This window comes from Rattus norvegicus, chromosome 5, assembly GCF_021556685.1.
Source record: "Rattus norvegicus strain SHRSP/BbbUtx chromosome 5, alternate assembly SHRSP_T2T, whole genome shotgun sequence".
Lineage (NCBI taxonomy): Eukaryota > Metazoa > Chordata > Mammalia > Rodentia > Muridae > Rattus > Rattus norvegicus.
This window is the reverse complement of record NC_141538.1, coordinates 20601421-20627664: the sequence shown is the minus strand read 5'-3', so window position 1 is coordinate 20627664 and position 26244 is coordinate 20601421. Positions and strand designations below refer to the sequence as shown.

The following is a 26244-nucleotide window of genomic DNA, read 5'->3' as shown; positions in this document are numbered from 1 at the left end:
CCATCAAAAAGCACACTCTGGATTTCTGTCTGAGCCCAGAGCTGACTCTGGGCCACAGCGCTCTGTGCCTGAATCCCGCTGAAAGATAGCTGGACACTCAGGAGTGCTGACACACCAGGAACCATAGATGAGACCATCACTTGTGCTCTGAGGGACCTGCCAGGAGCCCTGGGGTTGGGGGGAGCCCAGGAGCAGTCTGGGGCAAGATACTTCCCATTTCCCTCTGTACCCAGAGCTGACCCTGAGCCACAGCACTCTTTGCATGAATTCCACTGGGAGAGAGCTGGTATACCAGGAGTGCTGACATACCTGAGAGCACAGGTAGGACTACCACTTCTGCTCTGAGGGTCCTGCCTGGAGCCCTCTAGAAACAGAAGCTGATGAACAGTTTGTCACAAGATCTTTCTGGTTTGTGTCTCGGTCAAGAGCTGATCCTGTACCATAGCCCTCTGGGCTTGGATCCAGCTGGAAGAGATCTGATCTCACAGGAGTGCTAACATACCTGGGAGCACATGTAAAACCACAATTTCTGCACTGAGGGACATGGCTGGAGCCCTTGGGACCCAGGAGCCAAGGAACAGTCTGAAACAGGATCCTTCTGGTTTCCATCTGTGCCCAGAGCTGACTCTGAGCCACAGCCCACTGGTCTCCCAAAAGTGCTGACACACCTGAACTGCAGGAGGATCAAGCCACTGTAAAAGACAGCAAAACCAGCTAACACCAGAGATAACCAGATGGCAAGAGGCAAGTGCAAGAACATAAGGAACAGAAAAAAAGGCCACTTGGTGTCTTCAGAACCTAGTTCTCTTACGACAGCAAGTCCAGGATGCCCCAGTACAATGGAAAAGCAAGATTCTAATTTAAATTCCCATCTCATGATGATGTAGAGCACTTTAAGAAGCACATAAACAATTCCCTGAAAGAAATATAGGACAACACAAGTAGGTAGCAGCCCTTAAAGAGGAAACACAAAAATCCCTTAAAGAATTACAGGAAAACACAACCAAACAGGTGAAGGAATTGAATAAAACCATCCAGAATCTAAAAATGGAAATAGAAACAATAAAGAAATCACAAAGGAAGACAACCCTGGAGATAGAAAACCTAAGAAAGAAATCAGGAGTCACCAACAGAATACAGGAGCTAGAGAAGAGAATCTTCAGCTATAGAAGATACCATAGAAAACATTGACATAATAGTCAAAGAGAATGAAAAATGCAAAAAGCTCCTAACCCAAAATATCTGGGAACTCCAGGACACAATGAGAAGACCAAACCAAAGGATACAAGGAATAGAAGAGAGTGAAGACTCCCAACTTAAAGGGCCAGTAAATATCTTCATCAAAATTATTGAAGAGAACTTCCCTAACCTAAAGAAAGAGATGCCAATGAACTTTCAAGAAGCCTACAGAACTCCAAATAGATTTGACCAGAAAAGAAATTCCTCCCATCATATAATAGTCAAAACATCAAACGCACAAAACAAAGAAAGAATATTAAAAGCAATAAGGGAAAAAGGTCAAGTAACACATAAAGGCACACTTATCAGAAATACACCAGACTTTGCAACAGAGGCTAAGAAAGCTAGAAGATCCTGGGCAGATGTCATACAGACCCTAAGAGAACACAAATGCCAGCCCAGGCTACTATATCGGGCTAAACTTTCAATTACCATTGATGGAGTAACCAATATATTCCATGACAAAAGCAAATTTGTATAATATCTTTCCACATATCCAGCCCTACAAAAGATAACAGATGGAAAACTCCAAAACAAGGAGGGAAACTATACCCTAGAAAAAGCAATAAAATTCTCACAAAACTGAATCCAAGAACACATCGAAAAGGATCATTCACCATGATCAAGTAAGCTTCATCCCAGGAACATAGGAATGGTTCAATATATGGGAATCCATCAATGTAATTCAATATATAAACAAACTCAAAGAAACAAACCATATGATCATCTCATTAGATACGGAGAATGCATTTGACAAAAATTCAACACCCCTTCATGATAAAAGTATTGAAAAGATCATTAATTCAAGGCCCATAACTAAACATACTAAAAACAATATACAGCAAACCAGTAGCCAACTGTCTTAGTTAGGGTGTTTTGTTTGTTTGTTTTTTGTTTTCTTTTGTTTTGCATGAACAGACACCATGATCCATGCAAGTTTTATAAAGGACAACATTTAGTTGAGGGTGGCTTAAAGTTTCAGAGGTTGCGTCCATTATCATCAAGGCAGGAGCATGGCAGCATCCAGACAGGCATGGGGCAGTTGGAGCTGAGTTCTACATCTTTACCCAAAGGAAGCCGGGAACAGACTAAGCATCCCCAGGCAGCTAGGAAGAGGGTCTCCAATCCACCCACAGTGATGTACGTCCTCCAAAAAGGCCACACCTTCTAATAGTGCCAGTCCCTGGGCCAAGCATATGCAAACCATCATACCAATATCAAACTAAATGGAGAGAAACTTGAAACAATCCCACTTAAATCAGAGAGTAGACAAGGCTGCCCATTCTCTCCCTACCTATTCATATAATACTTGAAGTCCTAGCCAGGGCAATTAGACAAAAGGAAGTCAAAGGGATATAAATTGAAAAGGAAAGAGTCAAAATATCACTATTTGTAGATGACATGATTGTATGCATAAATGACCCCAAAAATCCCATGAGAGAACTCCTACAGCTGAGAAAAGTTTTAGCCACGTGGGTGGATAGAAAATTAACTCCAACAAATCAGTAGACTCCCTCTATTCAAAGGATAAACAAAAAAGAAATTAGGAAAATGACACTCTTCACAATAGTAACAAGTAATATAAACCAAGCAAGTAAACGATCTTTAGGACAAAAACTTCAAGTCTCTGAAAAATTAGTTGAAGAAGATGTCTGATGATAGAAAGATCCCCCATGCTCATGATTGGAAGGATTAATTAGTAAAAATGGCCATCTTGCCAAAAGCAATCTACAGATTCAATGCAATCCCTATCAAGATCCCAACTCAGTTCTTCATAGAATTAGAAAGAGCATTTGCAAATTCATTTGGGAATAGCAAAAAATCCCAGAAGAGTGAAAACTATCCTCAACAATAAAAGAACCGCAGAGGGAACCACCATCCTTAACCTCCAGTTGTATTACAGAGCAATAGTGATAAAACATGTATGCTATTGCTACAGACACAAGCAGATAGATCAGTGGAATAGAATTGAAGATACAGAAATGAACCCACAAACCTTTGGTCACTTGATCTTTGATAAAGAAGTTAAAAACCTATGGTCACTTGACCTTTGACAAAGAAGCTAAAATTGTTCAGAGGAAAAAACACATTTTCAACTAATGCTGCTGGTTCAACATGTAGAAGAGGCCAGCATGTACAAGAATGCAAATTGATACATTCTTATCTCCTTGTACAAAAGCTCAAGTCCAAGTGGGCCTCAGACCTCCACATAAAACCAGATACACTGAAACTAATAGAAGAGAAAGTAGGCAAGAGCTTCAAACACATGGGCATAGGGGAAAATTTCCTGAACAGAACACCAATGGCTTATCCTCTAAGATCAAGAATCAACAAATGGGACCTCATAAAATTGCAAAGTTTCTGTAAGGCAAAGAACACTAGTACAAAATGGCAACCAATAGATTGGGAAAAGATCTTTACCAATTCTACATTCAGTAGAGGGCTAATACCCAAATATACAAAGAACTCAAGAAGTTAGACTCCAGAAAATCAAATAACCCTACTAAAAATGGGGTAGAGAGCTAAACAAAGAATTCTCAGCTGAAGAATATCGAATGGCTGAGAAATATCTAAAGAAATGTTCAACATCCTTAATCATTAGGGAAATGCAAATCAAGACAACCCTGAGATTCCACCTCACACCAGTCAGAATGGCTAAGATCAAAAACTCAGGTGACAACAGATGCTCAAACACTCCTCTACTGTTGATGGGATTGCAGCTGGTACAACCACTCTGGAATTTTGTCTGGAGGTTCCTCAGAAAACTGGACACAGTACTACCTGATGACCCAGCTATACCACTCCTGGGCATATACCCAAAAAACGCTCTAACATATAACAAGGATACATGCTCCACTATGTTTATAGCAGCCTTATTTATAATAGCTAGAAGCTGGAAATAACCCAGATGCCCTTCAACAGAAGAATGGATGCAAAAAGTGTGGTACAGCTACACAATGGAATATTACTCAGCTATCAAAAACAATGACTTTATGAAATTCATAGGCAAATGGATGGAACTAGAAAATAGCCTAAATGAGGTAACCCAGTCACAAAAGAACACACATGGTATGCAATCACGGATAAGTGGATATTACCCCAAAAGCTCGGAATACCCAAGACACCATTCACAAGCCACAAGAAGCTCAAGAAGAAAAAGACCAAAATGTGGATGCTTCAAACTTTCTTTGTCCGAGCCTCCTGGGTCCCCTGCAGTGTTTCACCCCCCCACCTTTTCCGACCCTTCTGGGTCCCTTGCAGGGTTTGACCCCTGCTGAGCCCTGCTGATGCATGTGAAAGCCTTTTGTTCTTAACAAAGGAGCAGCCTGGCCCACAGGCTGTGGGCTCTAACATATAACAAGGATACATGCTCCACAGTGACACACCCGGGTGATGGTCAATACTTCCTGCCTCTTGTCTTCCCAGTCTTTTGTCTTTGAGATTTAGGCTGGTCTTCCTGGATTTCTCCCCAGCGAATTTGGTCTTTTGTTACTGAAGCTGTAAGCCAGGGTTTCCCACTGTGCTTCCCAGATTTTTCCACCTGGTCAACTAGGGGTATATATTCGGTAAATAAAGCTACAGAATTGCCTTTTCTTGTTTAACAGGAATAACCCTCATGTGTGTGTTTTTTAATCCCGCAGGCTTACGCCCGGTTCTTGGTGCGGTGTCAGTGTGGGCATCGACATTTCTTAAAAGGGGGACAAAAATTCTCACAGGAGGACATACAAAGACAAAGTATGGAGTAGAGACTGAAAGACCATCCGGAGATTTCCCCACATGGGGATGCATCCCATATACAGCCACCAAATCAGGCAATATTGCCGATGTTAGAAGTGCGTGCTGACAGGAACCTGGTATAGCCGTCTCCTGAGAGGTTCTGCCAGATCCCTACAAATACAGAGGCGGATGCTCGCAGCCAACCATTGAACTGAGAACAGGGTCCCCAATGGAGGAGTGATAGAGAGGACTGAAGGAGCTAAAGGGGTTTGCAACCCCATAGGAAGAACAACAATCTCAACCAATCAGAGCCCCCCACCCCCAGAGCTCCCAGGGACTAAATCACCATTCCAAGATAACACAGGGTTGGACCTATGGCTCCAGCCACATATGTAGCAGAGGATGGCCTTGTCTGGCATCAATGGGAAGAGAGGCCTTGCTCCTGTTAAGGTTCGATGCCCCAGTGTAGGGGAATGTCAGAGCAGGGATGGTGGGTGAGGGAGTACCCTCATAGAAGCAAGGGAGTGGGATAGTGGGTTTCTAGAGGGGAAACTCAGAAATGAGATAATATTTAAAATTTTAAATTAATAAATGCAACTAATAAAACACTCCATGTTATTTTTTGTGGGCCTTTTGATTCTTATGGATTGATTGATTGATTGATTGATTGATTGATTGATTGATTGGTCTGTTTTGTTTCATTTTTGTATTTTGTTGTTTTTTTTCTGAGTTTTGTTTTATTTTTATGACAGAAAAACATTGGGTAGGTAGGGTAGCAGCAAAGGTTTGGAAGGAGTTGGGAGAGGGAAAAGAAATAAGCAAAAAGTATTTTATGAAAAAATGGTATGAAAATAATAAACAGACAAATAAATAAAACGAACAGATTTTTCTGCATTATTCATATGAACTTCCCCAAATCAAAGATTTCTCCAAATAATGAAAACTTTCATTGTTATTTGATGCAACATTGTTATTTAATAGCACAAGCATAGAACAGTAACATTGAATTTTCAATGTTGAAAGGATTTTGTAATATGGAAAGGGACGAATACCAAGGCTATAACAAACAATAGCTAATGTAGCCTAGTAACCAGAAATCCCACTTTTAGATAGTATTCTAATATGCATGTGTGCACGCGTGCTCAGAAGTGTAGTACAGATGAGTGCCCACTGAGAAGTTATATAAATTACCTACTGGATGCACTATATGCTGTCTGTTTGGTGGATAGCTTATGTAATCAAGGTGTTTCATAAAACAATGTACTTAATATTATTGAAATGCTTGTAATAAGCCCTACTTTCTATTAACTGGAAAGCGGATTATAACATATAAAAATATATATAGATATAAAAATAAAATATAAAATGTAAAAATATAAAATATAAGAAAGCATATGTTTTAAAAGAGTAGTTCATAAAATCATTATGGACTAATGGTTTCTGAGAATGCTCCAGTTTTCAAATGGAAAGTCGAATCTGTTTTTTGACCAAATTTCTGTCTGTGTCTTAACATATTGGCACTGGCATCTACCTACACTTGCAAGGAGAAGATGCAGTGTCAAACGCTCAGCCCTGATAACAGGCATGTAAGTAGAAGTGTACGGACCAAACAGGTTGTATTTAGGCTGTATAAAGTGTGCGTGTGTGTGTGTGTGTGTGTGTGTGTGTGTGTGTGTGTATGTGTGTGTGTGTGCATATGTGAATACATATGTGATTGTAATAACAATGAATGAAGATGTAAATTTAAAGGAGAACAGGGAGATATATGGAAGGCATTTGAAAGAAAAAAGGGAGAGGATACATAGTAAAATAATCTAAAAAAAGTGGTTGAAAATTTTAAAAATGATGCATTGGCTTTTCTTTACTAGATACCTGGCAACACCTCTGAGTGCCTGTAGACAACACTGGCAGTGTGGCTGCCTCTCTTCCCTGTTTAGAGTCCAGGTGCTGACATCATGAATGCAGTTGAGACCTCTAACATATTTGCCACTCTGGGCCCCATATCCCTAATTTGTAAGAATATTGGAACGTTCCATTCATAGGGCACATGTGTCTTCCCTGTCTCTATCTTGTCTAAGTACGATTAGACACTGTTTCCAAACTGTAGACAGAAGTAGTATATACCCTGTTTAAAAATATGAGTTTCTAAAGTATTTGTAAATAAAATGATTTGACACTTTAGATTTGCTTAAAGTTGCCCATTCAGGATAAAGTGAGATACTGTGAAAGGCCATCTAGAAAGACTAGGTTTATGGTAGAAATTTAAACTAGGCAATGGGTACATGGGGAGTGGATTATATTGTCTCTAATTTTGTATAAGTTGGAAGTTTTATGTACTAAAATATATAGACTTAACAAAAATAAGGTATCTGCCTCACATTCTCTATTATAAGTGAAAGGTAGAGGTTTTAAGGTTGCCGTCTAGACAAAAGTTTGGAGCAGAAGAAAGAAACTGGTCGGGCCCTGGAACTGCGATTACACCAGCCAGCTTGACAACTCTCTCCAAGGAACTAGCTGACCATAAAGTTAGATTAAAATCTTTTTTTTTAATCTTTATTAACTTGAGTATTTCTTATTTACATTTCTTTTTTTTATTAACTTGAGTATTTCTTATATACATTTCGAGTGTTATTCCCTTTCCCGGTTTCCGGGCAAACATCCCCCTCCCCCCTCCCCTTCCTGATGGGTGTTCCCATCCCAACACTCCCCCCATTGCCGCCCTCCCCCCATAGACTAGTTCACTGGGGGTTCAGTCTTAGCAGGACCCAGGGCTTCCCCTTCCACTGGTGCTCTTACTAGGATATTCATTGCTACCTATGGGGTCAGAGTCCAGGGTCAGTCCATGTATAGTCTTTAGGTAGTGGCTTAGTCCCTGGAAGCTCTGGTTGCTTAGCATTGTTGTACTTTTGGGGTCTCGAGCCCCTTCAAGCTCTTCCAGTTCTTTCTCTGATTCCTTCAACGGGGGACCTATTCTCAGTTCACTGGTTTGCTGCTAGCATTCGCCTCTGTATTTGCTGTATTCTGGCTGTGTCTCTCAGGAGCGATCTACATCCGGTCCTGTCGGTCTGCACTTCTTTGCTTCATCCATCTTGTCTAATTGGGTGGCTGTATATATATGGGCCACATGTGGGGCAGGCTCTGAATGGGTGTTCCTTCAGTCTCTGTTTTAATCTTTGCCTCTCCCTTCCCTGCCAAGGGTATTCTTTTTCCTCATTTAAAGAAGGAGTGAAGCATTCACATTTTGATCATCCGTCTTGAGTTTCCTTTGTTCTAGGGATCTAGGGTAATTCAAGCATTTGGGCTAATAGCCACTTATCAATGAGTGCATACCATGTATGTCTTTCTGTGATTGGGTTAGCTCACTCAGGATGATATTTTCCAGTTCCAACCATTTGCCTACGAATTTCATAAACTCGTTGTTTTTGATAGCTGAGTAATATTCCATTGTGTAGATGTACCACATTTTCTGTATCCATTCCTCTGTTGAAGGACATCTGGGTTCTTTCCATTTTCTGGCTATTATAAATAAGGCTGCGATGAACATAGTGGAGCACATGTCTCTTTTATATGTTGAGGCATCTTTTGGGTATATGCCCAAGAGAGGTATAGCTGGATCCTCAGGCAGTTCAATGTCCAATTTGCTGAGGAACCTCCAGACTGATTTCCAGAATGGTTTTACCAGTCTGCAATCCCACCAACAATGGAGGAGTGTTCCTCTTTCTCCACATCCTCGCCAGCATCTGCTGTCACCTGAGTTTTTGATCTTAGCCAATCGCACTGGTGTGAGGTGAAATCTCAGGGTTGTTTTGATTTGCATTTCCCTTATGACTAAAGATGTTGAACATTTCTTTAGGTGTTTCTCAGCCATTCGGCATTCCTCAGCTGTGAATTCTTTGTTTAGCGCTGAACCCCATTTTTTAATAGGGTTATTTGTTTCCCTGCGGTCTAACTTCTTGAGTTCTTTGTATATTTTGGATATAAGGCCTCTATCTGTATTAGGATTGGTAAAGATCTTTTCCCAATCTGTTGGTTGCCGTTTTGTCCTAACCACAGTGTCCTTTGCCTTACAGAAGCTTTGCAGTTTTATGAGATCCCATTTGTCGATTCTTGATCTTAGAGCATAAGCCATTGGTGTTTTGTTCAGGAAATTTTTTCCAGTGCCCATGTGTTCCAGATGCTTCCCTAGTTTTTCTTCTATTAGTTTGAGTGTGTCTGGTTTGATGTGGAGGTCCTTGATCCACTTGGACTTAAGCTTTGTACAGGGAGATAAGCATGGATCGATCTGCATTCTTCTACATGTTGCCCTCCAGTTGAACCAGCACCATTTGCTGAAAATGCTATCTTTTTTCCATTGGATGGTTTTGGCTCCTTTGTCAAAAATCAAGTGACCATAGGTGTGTGGGTTCATTTCTGGGTCTTCAATTCTATTCCATTGGTCTATCTGTCTGTCTCTGTACCAATACCATGCAGTTTTTATCACTATTGCTCTGTAATACTGCTTGAGTTCAGGGATAGTGATTCCCCCTGAAGTCCTTTTATTGTTGAGGATAGCTTTAGCTATCCTGGGTTTTTTGTTATTCCAGATGAATTTGCAAATTGTTCTGTCTAACTCTTTGAAGAATTGGATTGGTATTTTGATGGGGATTGCATTGAATCTGTAGATTGCTTTTGGTAAAATGGCCATTTTTACTATATTAATCCTGCCAATCCATGAGCATGGGAGATCTTTCCATCTTCTGAGGTCTTCTTCAATTTCTTTCCTCAGTGTCTTGAAGTTCTTATTGTACAGATCTTTTACTTGCTTGGTTAAAGTCACACCGAGGTACTTTATATTATTTGGGTCTATTATGAAGGGTGTCGTTTCCCTAATTTCTTTCTCGGCTTGTTTCTCTTTTGTATAGAGGAAGGCAACTGATTTATTTGAGTTAATTTTATACCCAGCCACTTTGCTGAAGTTGTTTATCAGCTTTAGTAGTTCTCTGGTGGAACTTTTGGGATCACTTAAATATACTATCATGTCATCTGCAAATAGTGATATTTTGACTTCTTCTTTTCCGATCTGTATCCCCTTGATCTCCTTTTGTTGTCTGATTGCTCTGGCTAGAACTTCAAGAACTATATTGAATAAGTAGGGAGAGAGTGGGCAGCCTTGTCTAGTCCCTGATTTTAGTGGGATTGCTTCAAGTTTCTCTCCATTTAGTTTAATGTTAGCAACTGGTTTGCTGTATATGGCTTTTACTATGTTTAGGTATGGGCCTTGAATTCCTATTCTTTCCAGGACTTTTATCATGAAGGGGTGTTGAATTTTGTCAAATGCTTTCTCAGCATCTAATGAAATGATCATGTGGTTCTGTTCTTTCAGTTTGTTTATATAATGGATCACGTTGATGGTTTTCCGTATATTAAACCATCCCTGCATGCCTGGGATGAAGCCTACTTGATCATGGTGGATGACTGTTTTGATGTGCTCTTGAATTCGGTTTGCCAGAATTTTATTGAGTATTTTTGCATCGATATTCATAAGGGAAATTGGTCTGAAGTTCTCTTTCTTTGTTGTGTCTTTGTGTGGTTTAGGTATAAGAGTAATTGTGGCTTCGTAGAAGGAATTCGGTAGGGCTCCATCTGTTTCAATTTTGTGGAATAGTTTGGATAATATTGGTATGAGGTCTTCTATGAAGGTTTGATAGAATTCTGCACTAAACCCGTCTGGACCTGGGCTCTTTTTGGTTGGGAGACCTTTAATGACTGCTTCTATTTCCTTAGGAGTTATGGGGTTGTTTAACTGGTTTATCTGTTCCTGATTTAACTTCGATACCTGGTATCTGTCTAGGAAATTGTCCATTTCCTGAAGATTTTCAAATTTTGTTGAATATAGGTTTTTATAGTAAGATCTGATGATTTTTTGAATTTCCTCTGAATCTGTTGTTATGTCTCCCTTTTCATTTCTGATTTTGTTAATTTGGACACACTCTCTGGGTCCTCTCGTTAGTCTGGCTAAGGGTTTATCTATCTTGTTGATTTTCTCAAAGAACCAACTTTTGGTTCTGTTGATTCTTTCTATGGTCCTTTTTGTTTCTACTTGGTTGATTTCAGCTCTGAGTTTGATTATTTCCTGCCTTCTACTCCTCCTGGGTGTATTTGCTTCTTTTTGTTCTAGAGCTTTTAGGTGTGCTGTCAAGCTGCTGACATATGCTCTTTCCTGTTTCTTTCTGCAGGCACTCAGCGCTATGAGTTTTCCTCTTAGCAAAGCTTTCATTGTGTCCCATAAGTTTGAGTATGTTGTATCTTCATTTTCATTAAATTCTAAAAAGTTTTTAATTTCTTTCTTTATTTCTTCCTTGACCAGGTTATCATTGAGTAGAGCATTGTTCAATTTCCACGTATATGTGGGCATTCTTCCCTTATTGTTATTGAAGACCAGTTTTAGGCCGTGGTGGTCCGATAGCACGCATGGGATTATTTCTATCTTTCTGTACCTGTTGAGGCCCGTTTTTTGACCAATTATATGGTCAATTTTGGAGAAAGTACCATGAGGAGTGGGAAGAAGGTATATCCTTTTGCTTTAGGATAGAATGTTCTATAAATATCCGTTAAGTCCATTTGGCTCATGACTTCGCTTAGTCTGTCGACATCACTGTTTAATTTCTGTTTCCATGATCTGTCCATTGATGAGAGTGGGGTGTTGAAATCTCCCACTATTATTGTGTGAGGTGCAATGTGTGTTTTGAGCTTTAGTAAGGTTTCTTTTACGTATGTAGGTGCCCTTGTATTTGGGGCATAGATATTTAGGATTGAGAGTTCATCTTGGTGGATTTTTCCTTTGATGAATATGAAGTGTCCTTCCTTATCTTTTTTGATCACTTTTAGTTGGAAATTGATTTTATTTGATACTAGAATGGCTACTCCAGCTTGCTTCTTCTGACCATTTGCTTGGAAAGTTGTTTTCCAGCCTTTCACTCTGAGGTAGTGTCTGTCTTTGTCTCTGAGGTGTGTTTCCTGTAGGCAGCAGAATGCAGGGTCCTCGTTGCGTATCCAGTTTGTTAATCTATGTCTTTTTATTGGGGAGTTGAGGCCATTGATATTGAGAGATATTAAGGAATAGTGATTATTGTTTCCCTTTATATTCATATTTGGATGTGAGGTTATGTTTGTGTGCTTTCATTCTCTTTGTTTTGTTTCCAAGATGATTAGTTTCTTGCTTCTTCTAGGGTATAGCTTGCCTCCTTATGTTGGGCTTTACCATTTATTATCCTTTGTAGTGCTGGATTTGTAGAAAGATATTGTGTAAATTTGGTTTTGTCATGGAATATCTTGGTTTCTCCATCAATGTTAATTGAGAGTTTTGCTGGATACAGTAACCTGGGCTGGCATTTGTGTTCTCTTAGGGTCTGTATGACATCAGTCCAGGATCTTCTGACCTTCATAGTTTCTGGCGAGAAGTCTGGTGTGATTCTGATAGGTCTCCCTTTATATGTTACTTGACCTTTTTCCCTTACTGCTTTTAATATTCTTTCTTTATTTTGTGCGTTTGGTGTTTTGACAATTATGTGACGGGAGGTGTTTCTTTTCTGGTCCAATCTATTTGGAGTTCTGTAGGCTTCTTGTATGTCTATGGGTATCTCTTTTTTTAGGTTAGGGAAGTTTTCTTCTATGATTTTGTTGAAGATATTTACTGGTCCTTTGAGCTGGGAGTCTTCACTCTCTTCTATACCTATTATCCTTAGGTTTGATCTTCTCATTGAGTCCTGGATTTCCTGTATGTTTTGGACCAGTAGCTTTTTCCGCTTTACATTATCTTTGACAGTTGAGTCAATGATTTCTATGGAATCTTCTGCTCCTGAGATTCTCTCTTCCATCTCTTGTATTCTGTTGGTGAAGCTTGTATCTACAGCTCCTTGTCTCTTCTTTTGGTTTTCTATATCCAGGGTTGTTTCCATGTGTTCTTTCTTGATTGCTTCTATTTCCATTTTTAATTCCTTCAACTGTTTGATTGTGTTTTCCTGGAATTCTTTCAGGGATTTTTGCGATTCCTCTCTGTAGGCTTCTACTTGTTTATTAATGTTTTCCTGTGTTTCCCTAAGTGTGTTCATGTCTTTCTTGAAGTCCTCCAGCATCATGATCAAATATGATTTTGAAACTAGATCTTGCTTTTCTGGTGTGTTTGGATATTCCATGTTTGTTTTGGTGGGAGAATTGGGCTCCGATGATGGCATGTAGTCTTGGTTTCTGTTGCTTGGGTTCCTGCGCTTGCCTCTCGCCATCAGATTATCTCTAGTGTTACTTTGTTCTGCTATTTCTGACAGTGGCTAGACTGTCCTATAAGCCTGTGTGTCAGGAGTGCTGTAGACCTGTTTTCCTCTCTTTCAGTCATTTATGGGGACAGAGTGTTCTGCTTTCGGGTGTGTAGTTTTTCCTCTCTACAGGTCTTCAGCTGTTCCTGTGGGCCTGTGTCTTGAGTTCACCAGGCAGCTTTCTTGCAGCAGAAAATTTGGTCTTACCTGTGGTCCCGAGGCTCAAGTTCGCTCGTGGGGTGCTACCCAGGGGCTCTCTGCAGCGGTAGCAACCAGGAAGACCTGTGCCGCCCCTTCCGGGAGCTTCAGTGCACCAGGGTTCCAGATGGTCTTTGGCTTTTTCCTCTGGCGTCCGAGATGTGTGTGCAGGGAGCAGTCTCTTCTGGTTTCCCAGGCTTGTCTGCCTCTCTGAAGGTTTAGCTCTCCCTCCCACGGGATTTGGGTGCAGAGAACTGTTTATCCGGTCTGTTTCTTTCAGTTTCCGGCGGTGTCTCAGGCAGGTGTCCTGCCGCTCCTGGGCCCTCCCCCATGGGAGCCCAGAGGCCTTATACAGTTTCCTCCTGGGCCAGGGATGTGGGCAGGGGTGAGCAGTGTTGGTGGTCTCTTCCGCTCTGCAGCCTCAGGAGTGCCCACCTGACCAGGCGGTTGGGTCTCTCTCTCACTGGGTCTGGGAGCAGAGAGCTGCTGCGTAGATTAAAATCTTAAAGAACAATCTTGAGAAGTAGGAAGCTTCTCCCAGGAACTAGCAGACCATAAAGTTAAACAATCTTGAGAAACAGAGAGTTTCTCCTTGTGATTTTTCACTGGTATTCTCCACACTTTCCAATGACGCCATCCCTGCCCCCTTGGGTTGTGGTTTCTTCCTTTAAATACCTCTTCTCCCAGCCTCTCGGGGTCGAACTTCACTGCCCCGTGTAGGATACGAGTCTCAACCCCAGTGCACTGGTTTCTATCGGTAAACCTCATGTGATTACAGCAAGGACGGTCTTATGTGAGTTCTTGTGGGGGTCACATCATCCCGAGACTTGAGTGAGAGTCTCCCCGCTCTGGGGTCTTTCATAAGGAAACTAGTTAAATTCATTTCAACGTAAAGTAAATTTCTGCTACAGTAAAAATAGAAACCCGACTGCCACTGCAGTGCACTGTTTGGTGCAGTCATACTGTTGGCAGCTTCTAATTTTCATGGGGAGAGAAAAGTTGTATTCTTCCTGATAATTGATAATTAAGCATTTCAAGCAAAGACGGGTTTATTTTGTCTACAATTCTTGAAAAACTGAATTGATAAACATAATCCTCAACAGCTCATATTTGTTTTTTAAATGTCCTTGAAAGCAAGAAAGGGTTTTCTAAAAATATTTAACATGTTTTCATGTGAATTTAACCAAGGTTTTACTTTTTCATATGATTTCAATTAAAACATATGCAGTGTGACTTGCAAATTGGCAAACCAAAAAGAACATACTTTGGAAAGAAGCAGTGTACATGTTACTGCAACTCTCTGGAGGGGCAGGAAGAGACACATAAAAGGGGGTGTTGTAAAGCCATATAGGAAGACTCAAGGCATTATTCCACCTAAAACTGTGCGTGCTCTTACATCCATTCTCACTGCAGTCTAAGAAGGCCAAGTTTAAACAGACCATGCATGCGAGTCTTGCAGTAACAGCTCAAGAGATGCCTGTGTGCCTGCAGTCTATGACATGTCTGCAGTTTCAGCAACCTATGAATCATTTGAGCTCAGATGCCTACAATTTGTCTTTAGCCTCCAATTCCACATTGTCATTAATCACTAACAAAGAACTTATAAGACTACACTAAATTCAGGACTCAATTTTTATTTTGTACCTAGGATGCCCTTATCAGTCTGAGCAGTCTGTAGCTTGTAACCAGCTTTGTGTGGTTTAATATTTGATCCAATCCACTTAATCATCAATACATTTTAGGACAGCTGAAGCCAAGTATATTTTCCTCCCTTACACACTGGCTAGTTTTATGCTAACTTGGAAAATCTAGAGTTATTAGACAGGAAGAAGCCCCAGTAGAAAAGATGTCTCCATAAAATTGGACTGTAAGCAACCCTGTAGGCCATTTTCATAATTAGCGATTGATTCAGAGGGGCCCAGCCAATTGTGGGAGGTGCATCCCTGGGCTGATGGTTCTGGGTTCTGTAAGAAAGTAGGATGAGTAGTTATGAGCACTGACTGTTCTCCAGAGGTCCTGAGTTCAAGTCCCAGTAACCTCATGGTGCCTCACAACCATCTGTAATGGGATTTGTGCCTCTTCTGGTGTTCCTGAATACAGCTACAGTGTGCTCACACAGAAAGTAGGATGAGCAAACCCTGTGAACAGGGTAGTAAGCAGCACCCTTCTATGTTCTCCGCATCAGTTCCTGTCTCCATGTTCCTTCCCTGTTTTAGTTCCTGCCCTCACTGCTTTTGATGATGAAAGGCTATATGGAACTGTGTGTGAAATAAACCCTTTCTTCTCCCTAGTTGCTTTGGCCATAGTGTTTCAATACAACAGCAGTAACCCTAATATACCTTGCATTGTCAATCAGTTAGGCACAGGTATGTGTGTGGTGATTGAGCAAACAAATCATGTGAAGCATCTGTGATTATCATAAAGAGTAGTTCTTTCAATTTGCTCAAGTCCACAGATTGACCTTGATCACCAGGGCAGTGCTAATGCTAGGTGATGGACCTTTGGGAGTAGGTCTTATGAAAGCTCTTATTTTTTATAGGACATATCCTTAAAGAAGATTCTGGAATCGCTCTTTCTTTCTCTGTTCTCTCTCCCTCTCCCCCTTCCTCTCCCTTCTCTCTATTCCAATATGATCACTTGCTTGCTTCCAAAATTAATTCCCAACTTTGTCCTGTCAGGTGATGCTGTAAAAGAACATTCTTGGTTTACACTACTGTAAGGACTCTGTACTTCCAAAATGTTGAGTTAAATAAAACATTTTGTTTATATGAAAATTGTGATTTCACCTTATACCAATCAGAATGGCTAAGATCATAACCTCAGATGATAGCAGATGTTAGTGAAGATGTGGAGAAAGGAACACTCCTCCACAGCTAGTAGGATTTCAAACTGGCCCAACCACTCTGGAAATCAATCTGGAGATTCCCCACAAAATTGGAAATAGATCTACCTGAAGATCCACTCTTGGGCATATACCCAAAATATACGCCACCATGCCACAGGGGCACATGTTCCATTATGTTCATAGTGGCCTTGTTTGTGATAACCAGAGACTGGAAAAAACACACATTTCCCACAATAGAAGAATTGATAAGGAAAATGTGGTCACTTACACAATGGAATACTATTCTACTGTTAAGGACAAGGACATCCTGCGTTTTGCAGGCAAATGGATGGAACTAGAAAATATCATCCTGACTGAGGTAATTCAGACCCAAAAGGACATGCATGGTATGTACTCACTACTACATGAATATTAGCCAAAAATAAAAATACAGAATACTCAGGATATAGTCCACAGAATTCAAAAAGGTTAACAAGCCAAAGGGCCCAAGTGATGACGCCTCAATCCTGCTTTAGAGGGAGAAGAAAGCAACTACAAGGGGAGAGAGAGAGAGAGAGAGAAAGGGGAGGGTAAGAGGATAGGGGTAGGGGGAGAGGAGAACATGGTCTGGTATTTGGTAGGGGAAAAGGACTGAAGCCCTGAGGGCTAGCAGAAATAATGGAAACAGGCAACTTCAGGAGGAAAGAAGTTGGGAGGATGCTCTAGAATGTACCAGAGACCTGGGAAGTGAGAGATCCTCGGGACTCAAAGGGAAGGACCCTAAATGAAATGCCCTACAGTGGGTAGAGGGAACTTATTGAACTCACCTTCAGCAGAAAGACAAGGCATCAAGTGAGGCATCATTGTGTCATCCCACAATCAAAAACTCTGACCCAGAATTGTTTCTGTCTGAAAGAATGGCAGGGACAAAAATGGAGAAGAGACTAAGGAAAAGGAGGTCCAACAACAGGCCCAAATTGGGATCCAGTTCAAGGGGAGGCCCCAAAGCCTAACACTATTACTGAGGCTATGGAGTGCTCAGAAAAATGGGCCTACCATAACTGCCCTCCGAAAGATCCAACAAGCAGCTGAAAGAGTCAGATGCAGATATGTACACCCAACCAATGGACAGAAGCTGCTGACCCCTGTGGTTGAATTAAGGAAAAGCTGGAAGAAGCTGAGGAAAAGGGCAACCCTGTAGGAGGACCAACAGTCTTAATTAACCTGGACCCCCAAGATCTCTTAGACACTGGATCACCAAGCAGAAAGCATATACCAGCTGATATGAGGCCTCCAACACATATACAGTAGAGGACTCCTGGGTCTGGGTTCGGTCAGAGAAGATGCACCTAATCCTCAAGAGACTGGAGGCCCCAGGAAGTGGGGAGATCTGGTGGGGTGGAGTCGGGATAGGAGTAAAACATCGTGGAGATGGCAGGGAGGGTGTGGAGGAAGTACTGGATATGGAACAATCAGAGGGTAAACCGGGAGGGGATAAAATCTGGGGTATAAAAAAATGAAGTAAAATTAAATAATAATAACAATAATAATAATAATAATTTTAAGAATACAATTGCCTGTGGTATTAGTCATAGCAATGCAAGTATAACTAGTACATTTCATATGCTTAATTCCAAAATTCTGTGTTTCCTACACTCAAAACTTTAACAATGGCAACATTTAAAAATGTTTTAAAAGAACAATTTTTATAGGAAGTGTGACAGTTTTATTTGAGCTTTTCTTTCATTCATAAAAAATGTCTATTTCTGAAGATGTCAGCTAGCATACTATTTTGAGCCATGTCACATTTTTCTTGTGGTAGCCAACTCTAATTTAAAAGCCTTTGCTTCCTGACACAAATTGAATTCTTCTGTGAGAAATTTTAACTAAGCACATGTTTCTCATAAGAGTATTTCTTCACACTGCTCCATGAATCTATGCTATACGGAATGTATGCATCCAATCTAGAACTAGTCCACTACAGCAAAAAGTCACAGCGCTGATTTCCTATGCCTGGTATCATAATGATGTAGGCATGTCAGTGATACATTTTAATTATTCTTTGACAATTTTATACATCTATCTGTCGAGTTTGAGTCCGGTTTATCTCCTATTAAGTTCTCTTACTCCTCTTCCTCTGAAAACCTTTCCAACAAGCCTCCTACTTTGACATTTTTTTCTTTCCTTTCTTTCTCCCTTCTTCCTTCCTGTCTGTCTGTGTTTCTTTCAGTCCCACTGAGTTTAATTGAGGTTGTCTGCCTGAGCATATCAGATGCAGGGTATGGGTATGGGTTACTTTCTAGAACATGGACAATGTATGAGTGGCTACACTGTGGAAGAAAATGATTCCCTCAGAACCCACTGCATGCCCAAAACCTCACAGTGAACGATGGGACCTGAAGAGCCCTTCTTCTGTGCATCACAAAATAGTAACAGGTTTGTTTGGTCTTCTGCTGATCTTAGGCAGATTACCACAACATCAGTGAGTTTGTACATGCAGTGAGCTCTTATTGTCCAGAAGACACTTGTGACCATCTTCCCCAACCTCTAGCTCTTAAATTCTTGCCACCCCATATTCACATTGTCTCTGAGCCTTGGTAGGGGTGATATATTTGACCTGTCTCATGCTGAAGACTCTATAGTCACTTGGTCTCCACAATTGATTAGCTGTGGTTTCTGCATTAACTGCCACCCACTGTGGAAACAAGCTTCTCTGATGAAATTTTAGAGACACTAGATTGATGTCATATCCTTTTAGTAGTGAGTCCAAATATAGTCCAACAAGCCCAACAGTAGTGAGTTCTCTCTTGGGGCCTATGGCCTTCCCAGCTACAGGCTACTGCTCACATTTACACTAAAGGCATCAGATTTCTCTTGTAGACTAAGCATCAAACTAAATTAGTTTAGCTACCCTCATAGTTAACTGGTCGTTTTTATCAATTACTGTTTAAAAGAAATAATAGTTTAGCCAATAAATAATTTTCAAGAACCATTTTGTTAAAGGTAAAATTCTAGTTCTATATAAAAGATGTTATTGGGGGAAAAAAGAAAAATTTAAAGACTGGCATGGTGGCACAGAATTCATTCTGAGGATTATATAGGTCCTGGGCCAGACTGAAAAAGTACTGCATTGTTTCCTTCTCTTTGATGATGGTTACATCACAAAGCACAGGATTTGATGGATGCGGGACATTATCCTTGCCAATAAGAATATGTTTGAGAAAAAAAATGATCAAACAAATATAGAAACTGGAAACTCAAAGCACACTAGGATTTGGAGCACTTTGTTCATGATCCATTTTGCATCATGAAAATGGGCATGTTTGACTGTGTTAAATAATATACTGTTCTTCCTAAAGCAACTGCAAAGGAGCAAAGTAGAGAAACAAACCAAAGCAAGAAGGCAAGGCTACTGCTTACTTTCTGATGACAATGGTGAGGGACATCTGGTCTTGGATTCTGGTGGTCTGGTCTTGTTTTCTCCTTGGCTGGGTGTTGCAGACATTCCCATTGGGTTCTCCCTGCCAACTGAAATTAATATTTTTAAAAACTGAAAGACATGATTCTTTCAAAACCCCTGCCTCTCCTCAGAATAGTCACCATATGCTCAGTACCAAATTTCAGTTTTCCCATTGTTTGCATTTCAATGCCTACTCAGTTCATTTCATTCTTATTATACAGTTACCAGAAAATGACTTACCAGCAGGCTGTGCATAAATGGAATTCCTATAAAGCCTACTCACTGCTCTGTATTCTAAGCAATAGCTTAACATCACAATATGAATCAAATGACTTATTCAAGATGTTTTCCTTACCGATTCTAAATGAGAGCTACTTAAATAATCTACTCTTTGCCTTTCTCGAAAGAAGAAACAGCATAAAGGATCATTCAAAGAGAACTTTGTGAAATCTTACTAGAATATGAAAACCAATGAAATATATTCACATCTATAAATGAAGAAAAGAGCACTACATAGTTTTCTCTTATTCATTTATAAAAATGAAAGCAGTTTGGTAGGAGGATTCAAAAATAGGTACCCTCCAACTTCATTGAACAACAACTTTGATTTAAGCTGCTTATTCAATAGTGTTATTTTTACTTAGAATGTCAAAGTTAAGTTGTGTTTGTTCTTTAGGAACAAGCATAGGATGGGTGCTGTCTCTTAGATGACAGTCATTTAGAGCGTGAATGTTGAGTTTTAGACAGTGCATCCCCACACTCATAAAGATGTCTGACTATGTCAGATTATAAGTAGTCAGTAACAACACAACTTCACTCAAAAACTTGGATGACTCATAAAATTAGAAAGCACACAAACCCCCTAGGTGCGCAGTGAGTGACACTTAATGACAGGAATGGTGCACACACAGAAGGACACTGATCTGAAGGACTCCTGAGACATTGTACCTTATTTGTTGTGGACATATTATGAGGTATAAATTCACAATAATGACCTTTACAGCACCAAGCACTGGTTTTCCCATTTGATTTGTTTATTGTATATTTTTTAAACACTCAGGATGGGAAACAATAGGGGAATTCAAAATATTAAAAAGGAAAATTGATTAAACTTCTACATTTTCACTAGGACAAAACATGAACTTGAAAGAAAAAGATTCCTAAGCACAACCTAGGATCCACTTGCCTATGTAAATAATAAATATCTGGGATTATGAAGGAATATGAACCAATCATCCAGTTGTCATGATATTAGAAAATAAAAGAAATGCCTAAAACAGTTTTCGTGTTTATGGGGTTACAGCCCACAGGGGGTACACCTAGATGATGACCTCTTATACACGTGGAGAATGCTTCACGGGATCTATGCAAGAAGTATACAGGAAATATAAGGAAGAAAGTAATATCCTTCATTCGGCAAATGAAAGATCAAGGAACTTCCTGTCTCTCTATGCAGAGGGAATAGGTAACTCACAAAAGGTTCAAATTCCAAGTACTAAAAAGAGTCCTCCAATAACACTCAGAATTGAAGACTATACTACCATTGTACTCTCCTACCTAAATTTCACAATTGTAAAAGGAGTGTGAGAGGCTGTGGATGGTCAAGATGTTGAATGCTTGCCTATCATACATTAAGTTCCAGGTTTGATCCCTAGTGCCCCCTAAAACTGAGCATCATGGTAGATGTCTATAATCCTACCATCCAAGAAAAGGAGAAAGGAAGATCAGTATTTCAGAGGTCATCCCTGGTTATTTTGGTACATAGTGAGTTTGAGACCAGCCTGGTCTACATCAAATACTATTTTGAAATTTAATCAATTAAAGTTTAAACATTAAAAGGAAACTTAAAACATTAAAATTTGAATGTGAAAATTTATTAGCAGCAGTGTAAAAATGATAACTATAATGAAGGTGAAAGCGTTGGAATTTTCTATCTAGACAATATAATGGTATCTCATTGTAAACTCAATGTTAGTTATGACTCTTCAAAATTAATTAGTAAAAAATATTGTTTTATGTTTAAAAAATAACAAAATATAAATTATTGCAACAATGAATTTCTGTCACATTTTAATAAGTGAGATTATTGTACACATAATTCGAATCTGATGAATTGACTACTATTGCACTTAGACTTTATGTACAGATAGTTTTGTTTTCAGACTTTTTTGAAAATCAAGCAAAAATGAAATTTCTAAACACATTTTAAATGCAAATATCTGTAAGACTTCATAGGGGTCATTGTGGCCTTTGTGCTCACAGACATGCACTATAGGACCCTAGAACGTAAACCACACAAGGTTGCTCCTTCAAGAGAAGGATTATAAAACCTGTTCTCCTCCAAAAATGCTGGAGTGGACGTGCTTTCTAGCCTGGTGTCCTTTGTTCTATGTGTGTGCCTAGATATTTTTTGGCACTGCCTTCTCCCCAGACTCTTATCACAAATCTGTTTCTCTCAGTTCATCGATAGAACCTATCTTTTGGACCTTCCAAATGAGTTTTCATGCAGTCATGTCTGATGATTTTAGCTTACTCTTCCTTGAAGAGGTTTTTTATATGCTTCGTTGTGCTTGCCAGACTGAGTTCATCATCCCAAAATCATTTTCAAAAAAAGAATATGTTGTACTTACATGTGCCTAAAATAAATCACTGGGGGGCAGACTACTGAAGTTTGAACAAACACTGGCTACGGGATCATGTTGAGCTGAATTACATTTTGGCTCCTGTGGCTCATCATTTTGTGGGACTCAAAGTTAGAGAACCCCCTTATGAGATATAAACCTACAATTATTTTTTGAAATCTTATATTATTATCATTATCATTATTGTTATTTATTAGTGCTGTGTGTGAGCATGTGTGTGTTTTGGTTGCTTGATATGTAATATCTATTCCATGTTTATAGGTATATATCTACACTGATAGAGATATAGATAGATAGATAGATAGATAGATAGATAGATAGATAAATAGATAGATAGATAGATAGACAGACAGACAGACAGACAGACAGGGCACATTCATGTCATGGCACAAATGTGGAGTTAAGGACGTTTTGTCCACTGTTCTCTTACTTCATCTTTACATGAGTTCCAGGAATTGAACTCAATTCATGAAACTTGTATAGAAAGCTCCTTTACCTAATGAATAATCTGAATGGATGCAAGAAATCCTTTCTGTAACAAAAATGTAGTATTTAATCCATATCTTTAGCTCTACACTTTTTCAGATTGTTGAGCTGGTGTCTATTGTTTTGTTTTTTTTTTCATAAAGAGGCTTGCTCATACCACAATACCTAGCCAGAAATCAAAAAAGAAAAGACAAAATTGTGCGTATGAATTAAGCCAGTGCCTTAAGGCCTTGAATCTGTTTACTCTGGTCTCAGTTATATGTGAGAAGGAGGACACTGAAGCTGATGGAACATTCACGTTTCCACAGTCTAAGGTTCTCTTACCCCCACACAGAGGCAAATTTCATTATTTGAGTTAATATGTGCTGGTATTACTTGGAGTAATAGGAATGAATGAAATTCAAAAAAATCCATATGTCTAGATAATAGATCTAGATACTCCTGACCACTCATTCAGTAGAATGAATGATCTGTCTGTCTGTCATACCAATTGAAATGAGTTGAACAGCAAATACTTGTGCAGCACGCACAGAACGTTAGACACCCTTAGATGTTAAATCACATGGTTTCTACACCAGCACTGAGTCAGAGCGGTCTTGTCTTCATTTTACAGAAGAGACACATGTAGTCCAGTAGGTATGTGGGCACTCAGCTGCTAAGAGGCCAAACTAGGGTCTGAACATCAACGGTCTTACCCTCATAGCCTGTGTACTAAAAGAAGAGCTTACTGCTCAATCCAGTTACCCTCCCAAGCTTCTTGCTATTTGTAGAGCAAACCTGATCTATTAGAATACCCGTGTCTAGATACACAGAGGATCGCACAACCTCTGTGTTCTACTTCTGTTGCTCTTTCCTCTCCCCATTCTACTCTGAGTTTCAAAAAATGATGAGAAAACGCCTCAGGTTGTGTTGAAATACAAATAACTCAAAATTCATCCATTTCAAAGTGTCGGCATTTTTTGCTTCTTCCTGGAGAAAGTTCAACCTATCAACCATTTTTATATAGTACCAATTCTGGAAGATTCAAATGATTCTAAAATTATAAAAATTATTGGGGTAGTTACTGGAATGTATTAATCAACTGTCTCTCACACAAAACCTTGTAAAGGCTTTCTGGGATGGAATGGTTTGTATTGTGATTGAAATAGCACAAACCTCTGCACATTGAAGGAACAGTGGCAAGGAGTGATCATCTAGTCCACTGTGATCATCTAATCCACTCTAGCAGAGTTGTTAAGCATCATCTATACCACTAATCACCTTGAAAGACATAGGAATATCACCACCTTTTCATCTCAAATACATGTCCCTGCATATTTTCATAGGATTTATTTACTAAAACTATGCACACTTCCAATTTCAAATGTTCATAGACTCGAGCAGAAAAAGAATCTTACTACAGTATAATGTTACTATTCTTATGTGCATCTAACAAAGCAGAATGTGAGATGCTTATTTAAGGACATGCTGATAGCACATCAAAATGAAACCCAGGCACGTCATACTACTGGGTGGATGTTGCTTATTCAACAAATACAGTCAAATTACCTACTTTGAACCTAGCGCTAAGCTGCATTTACAGATGCTGTTGGGATGGGATCGATGGGATCATGTACTGAGTGTTCAGGGGAGCTAATAACAGAGCAGGAAAACAAAAGAGTGACAGTGTAAGTTACAGATGAGCACCCACTCCTATGCTTTCCTGGGCTGGTAGGTAACTCAGCAATCCTGAGAAAACTGCAGTGGCTTAAGGATAAATATCTGTCTAGACACAGTGGCTCCTGCACGCAAAGGTCACCCTGCACATAAGAACCAAGCTCTGTGCTTTCCTTCTGTGAAATGTTCAGTGTCTGTTGAGAGTAAAAATAAATTTCTGAGAGCAGTTGCAGCTGCTTACTCTGCTGTTGTACTCTTCATTATTCCAGATTGGTAAAGCAAAGCTTGGCCATAGATGCCAAGGGGCTTACTGAGTGTGAACATGCACCCCCTAACACTGGGATCTCCCCCAGCCCTGGAAACCAAGAACGAGAACTGCACGTAAGGAAGCACTGAAGAAAATACACTGTCCGTGTTCTCTAACAGAACTGAAGTGTAGAGTTTGTAAAGTGACTTTTCCCTTTGTGTTGGCAAGTGTAACCTCTTAGCACCCCATCCATCATTCCTTCTTTTCATCTTCTCTTCTATTTTTATAAATTTACTTGTAATTATCAGTATTCATTCTTTCTTATCTTCTTTGTTCCCTTAATTTTTCCCTTTCATTCTTTTTTTTCCCCAGAAGCTCACTGCCTCCTACTAACTATTCCCCAGTCTTCTGCTCTACCCTGCAACCTTCTGTGTCCTTTCATGTCACCCGCAGCCATGCAGACTTCCAATGGGCAATTGCACATCCATTGTGCTGAATGGGAATGGTATTCTGTGACAGTCTATGGGGAACAGAGGGCGGAACACCTGTTGGTTTTACCAGTCCAACAATTTATAAGGTCTTATACAAAACCACTAAGGTTTAAGTGACATTGATCCAAAAAAGTATAAATGTTTATATGGGATATGGCCATGTATATACTATTAGGAACTCAAACCACATTCTTGCTTTAAACAATCTTCTGTAAGATATCACACATATGTGGGTATGCACAGAGAAGTGCATGTACATACACGTGCCCCCAAACACTCTAACAAGAAAACAGAAGCTAAAAGTCACAGTGACTAAGCCAAATCTTATAAAACAGCACCAGGCAAGTCTTAGAAAGAAAAAGGAATACCATTGAGGCAGTTTTAAAATGGAATATTGCTACTGAATTGGTCTCTTTCTTCAAGCAAGGATATGCCCTACTTAAATTACTTAAATAAAGTCTCCAAATCCTTCATTTTCTAAGAACATGAACTTACATGTATGAGAAACCATTCCAAAACAGTCACACTTTTTCTTGTCATTTGACTTTTTCTCACCTGTATTTTATTTTTTAAAACAAAGTCCATTTATTTTTATCTTAATACTAACATGCATCCCCTACTGTTTTTTAAAACTTGAAGTATTAAAAATTGTTAGGTATAAAACTAAGAATTTCAAGAGCTTTGCCCTCTGTTACTACACATAGATATATTCATCAAAACAGAATATTCAATGTGCCTTGTAGTGATGAGTTATATGTCAACTTGACACAAGGCAGAGTCTTCTGTGAGTAGGGAACACCAACCGAGAAAAGGACTCTAGAAGATCTGTATGTAGGCAAGGCAGTAGAGTATGTAAATAATTAGTGATTGATGTAGGAAGCTCAAACCTATTGTGGGTTCACCACCCTGGACTGGTGGACCTGAATTCTATCAGAAAGCAAGCTAAGGAAGTCAGTGAGCAGCACACCTTCATGGCCTCTGTATCAGCTTCTG

General features: G+C 39.7%; 1 protein-coding gene across 11 annotated transcripts in view; it reads right to left on the bottom strand.

Annotated features, from left to right (window-relative positions):
• Rp1 (RP1, axonemal microtubule associated) overlaps positions 1-26244 on the bottom strand; it is a 362732-nt gene that overhangs the window by 135950 nt on the left and 200538 nt on the right. For all 11 annotated transcript variants that reach the window (XM_087551018.1, XM_087551019.1, XM_087551021.1 and 8 more), the window contains one exon: positions 19690-19797. In XM_087551018.1, the coding sequence (XP_087407144.1) occupies positions 19690-19797 (108 nt within the window). The remainder of the gene's footprint in view (positions 1-19689; positions 19798-26244) is intronic.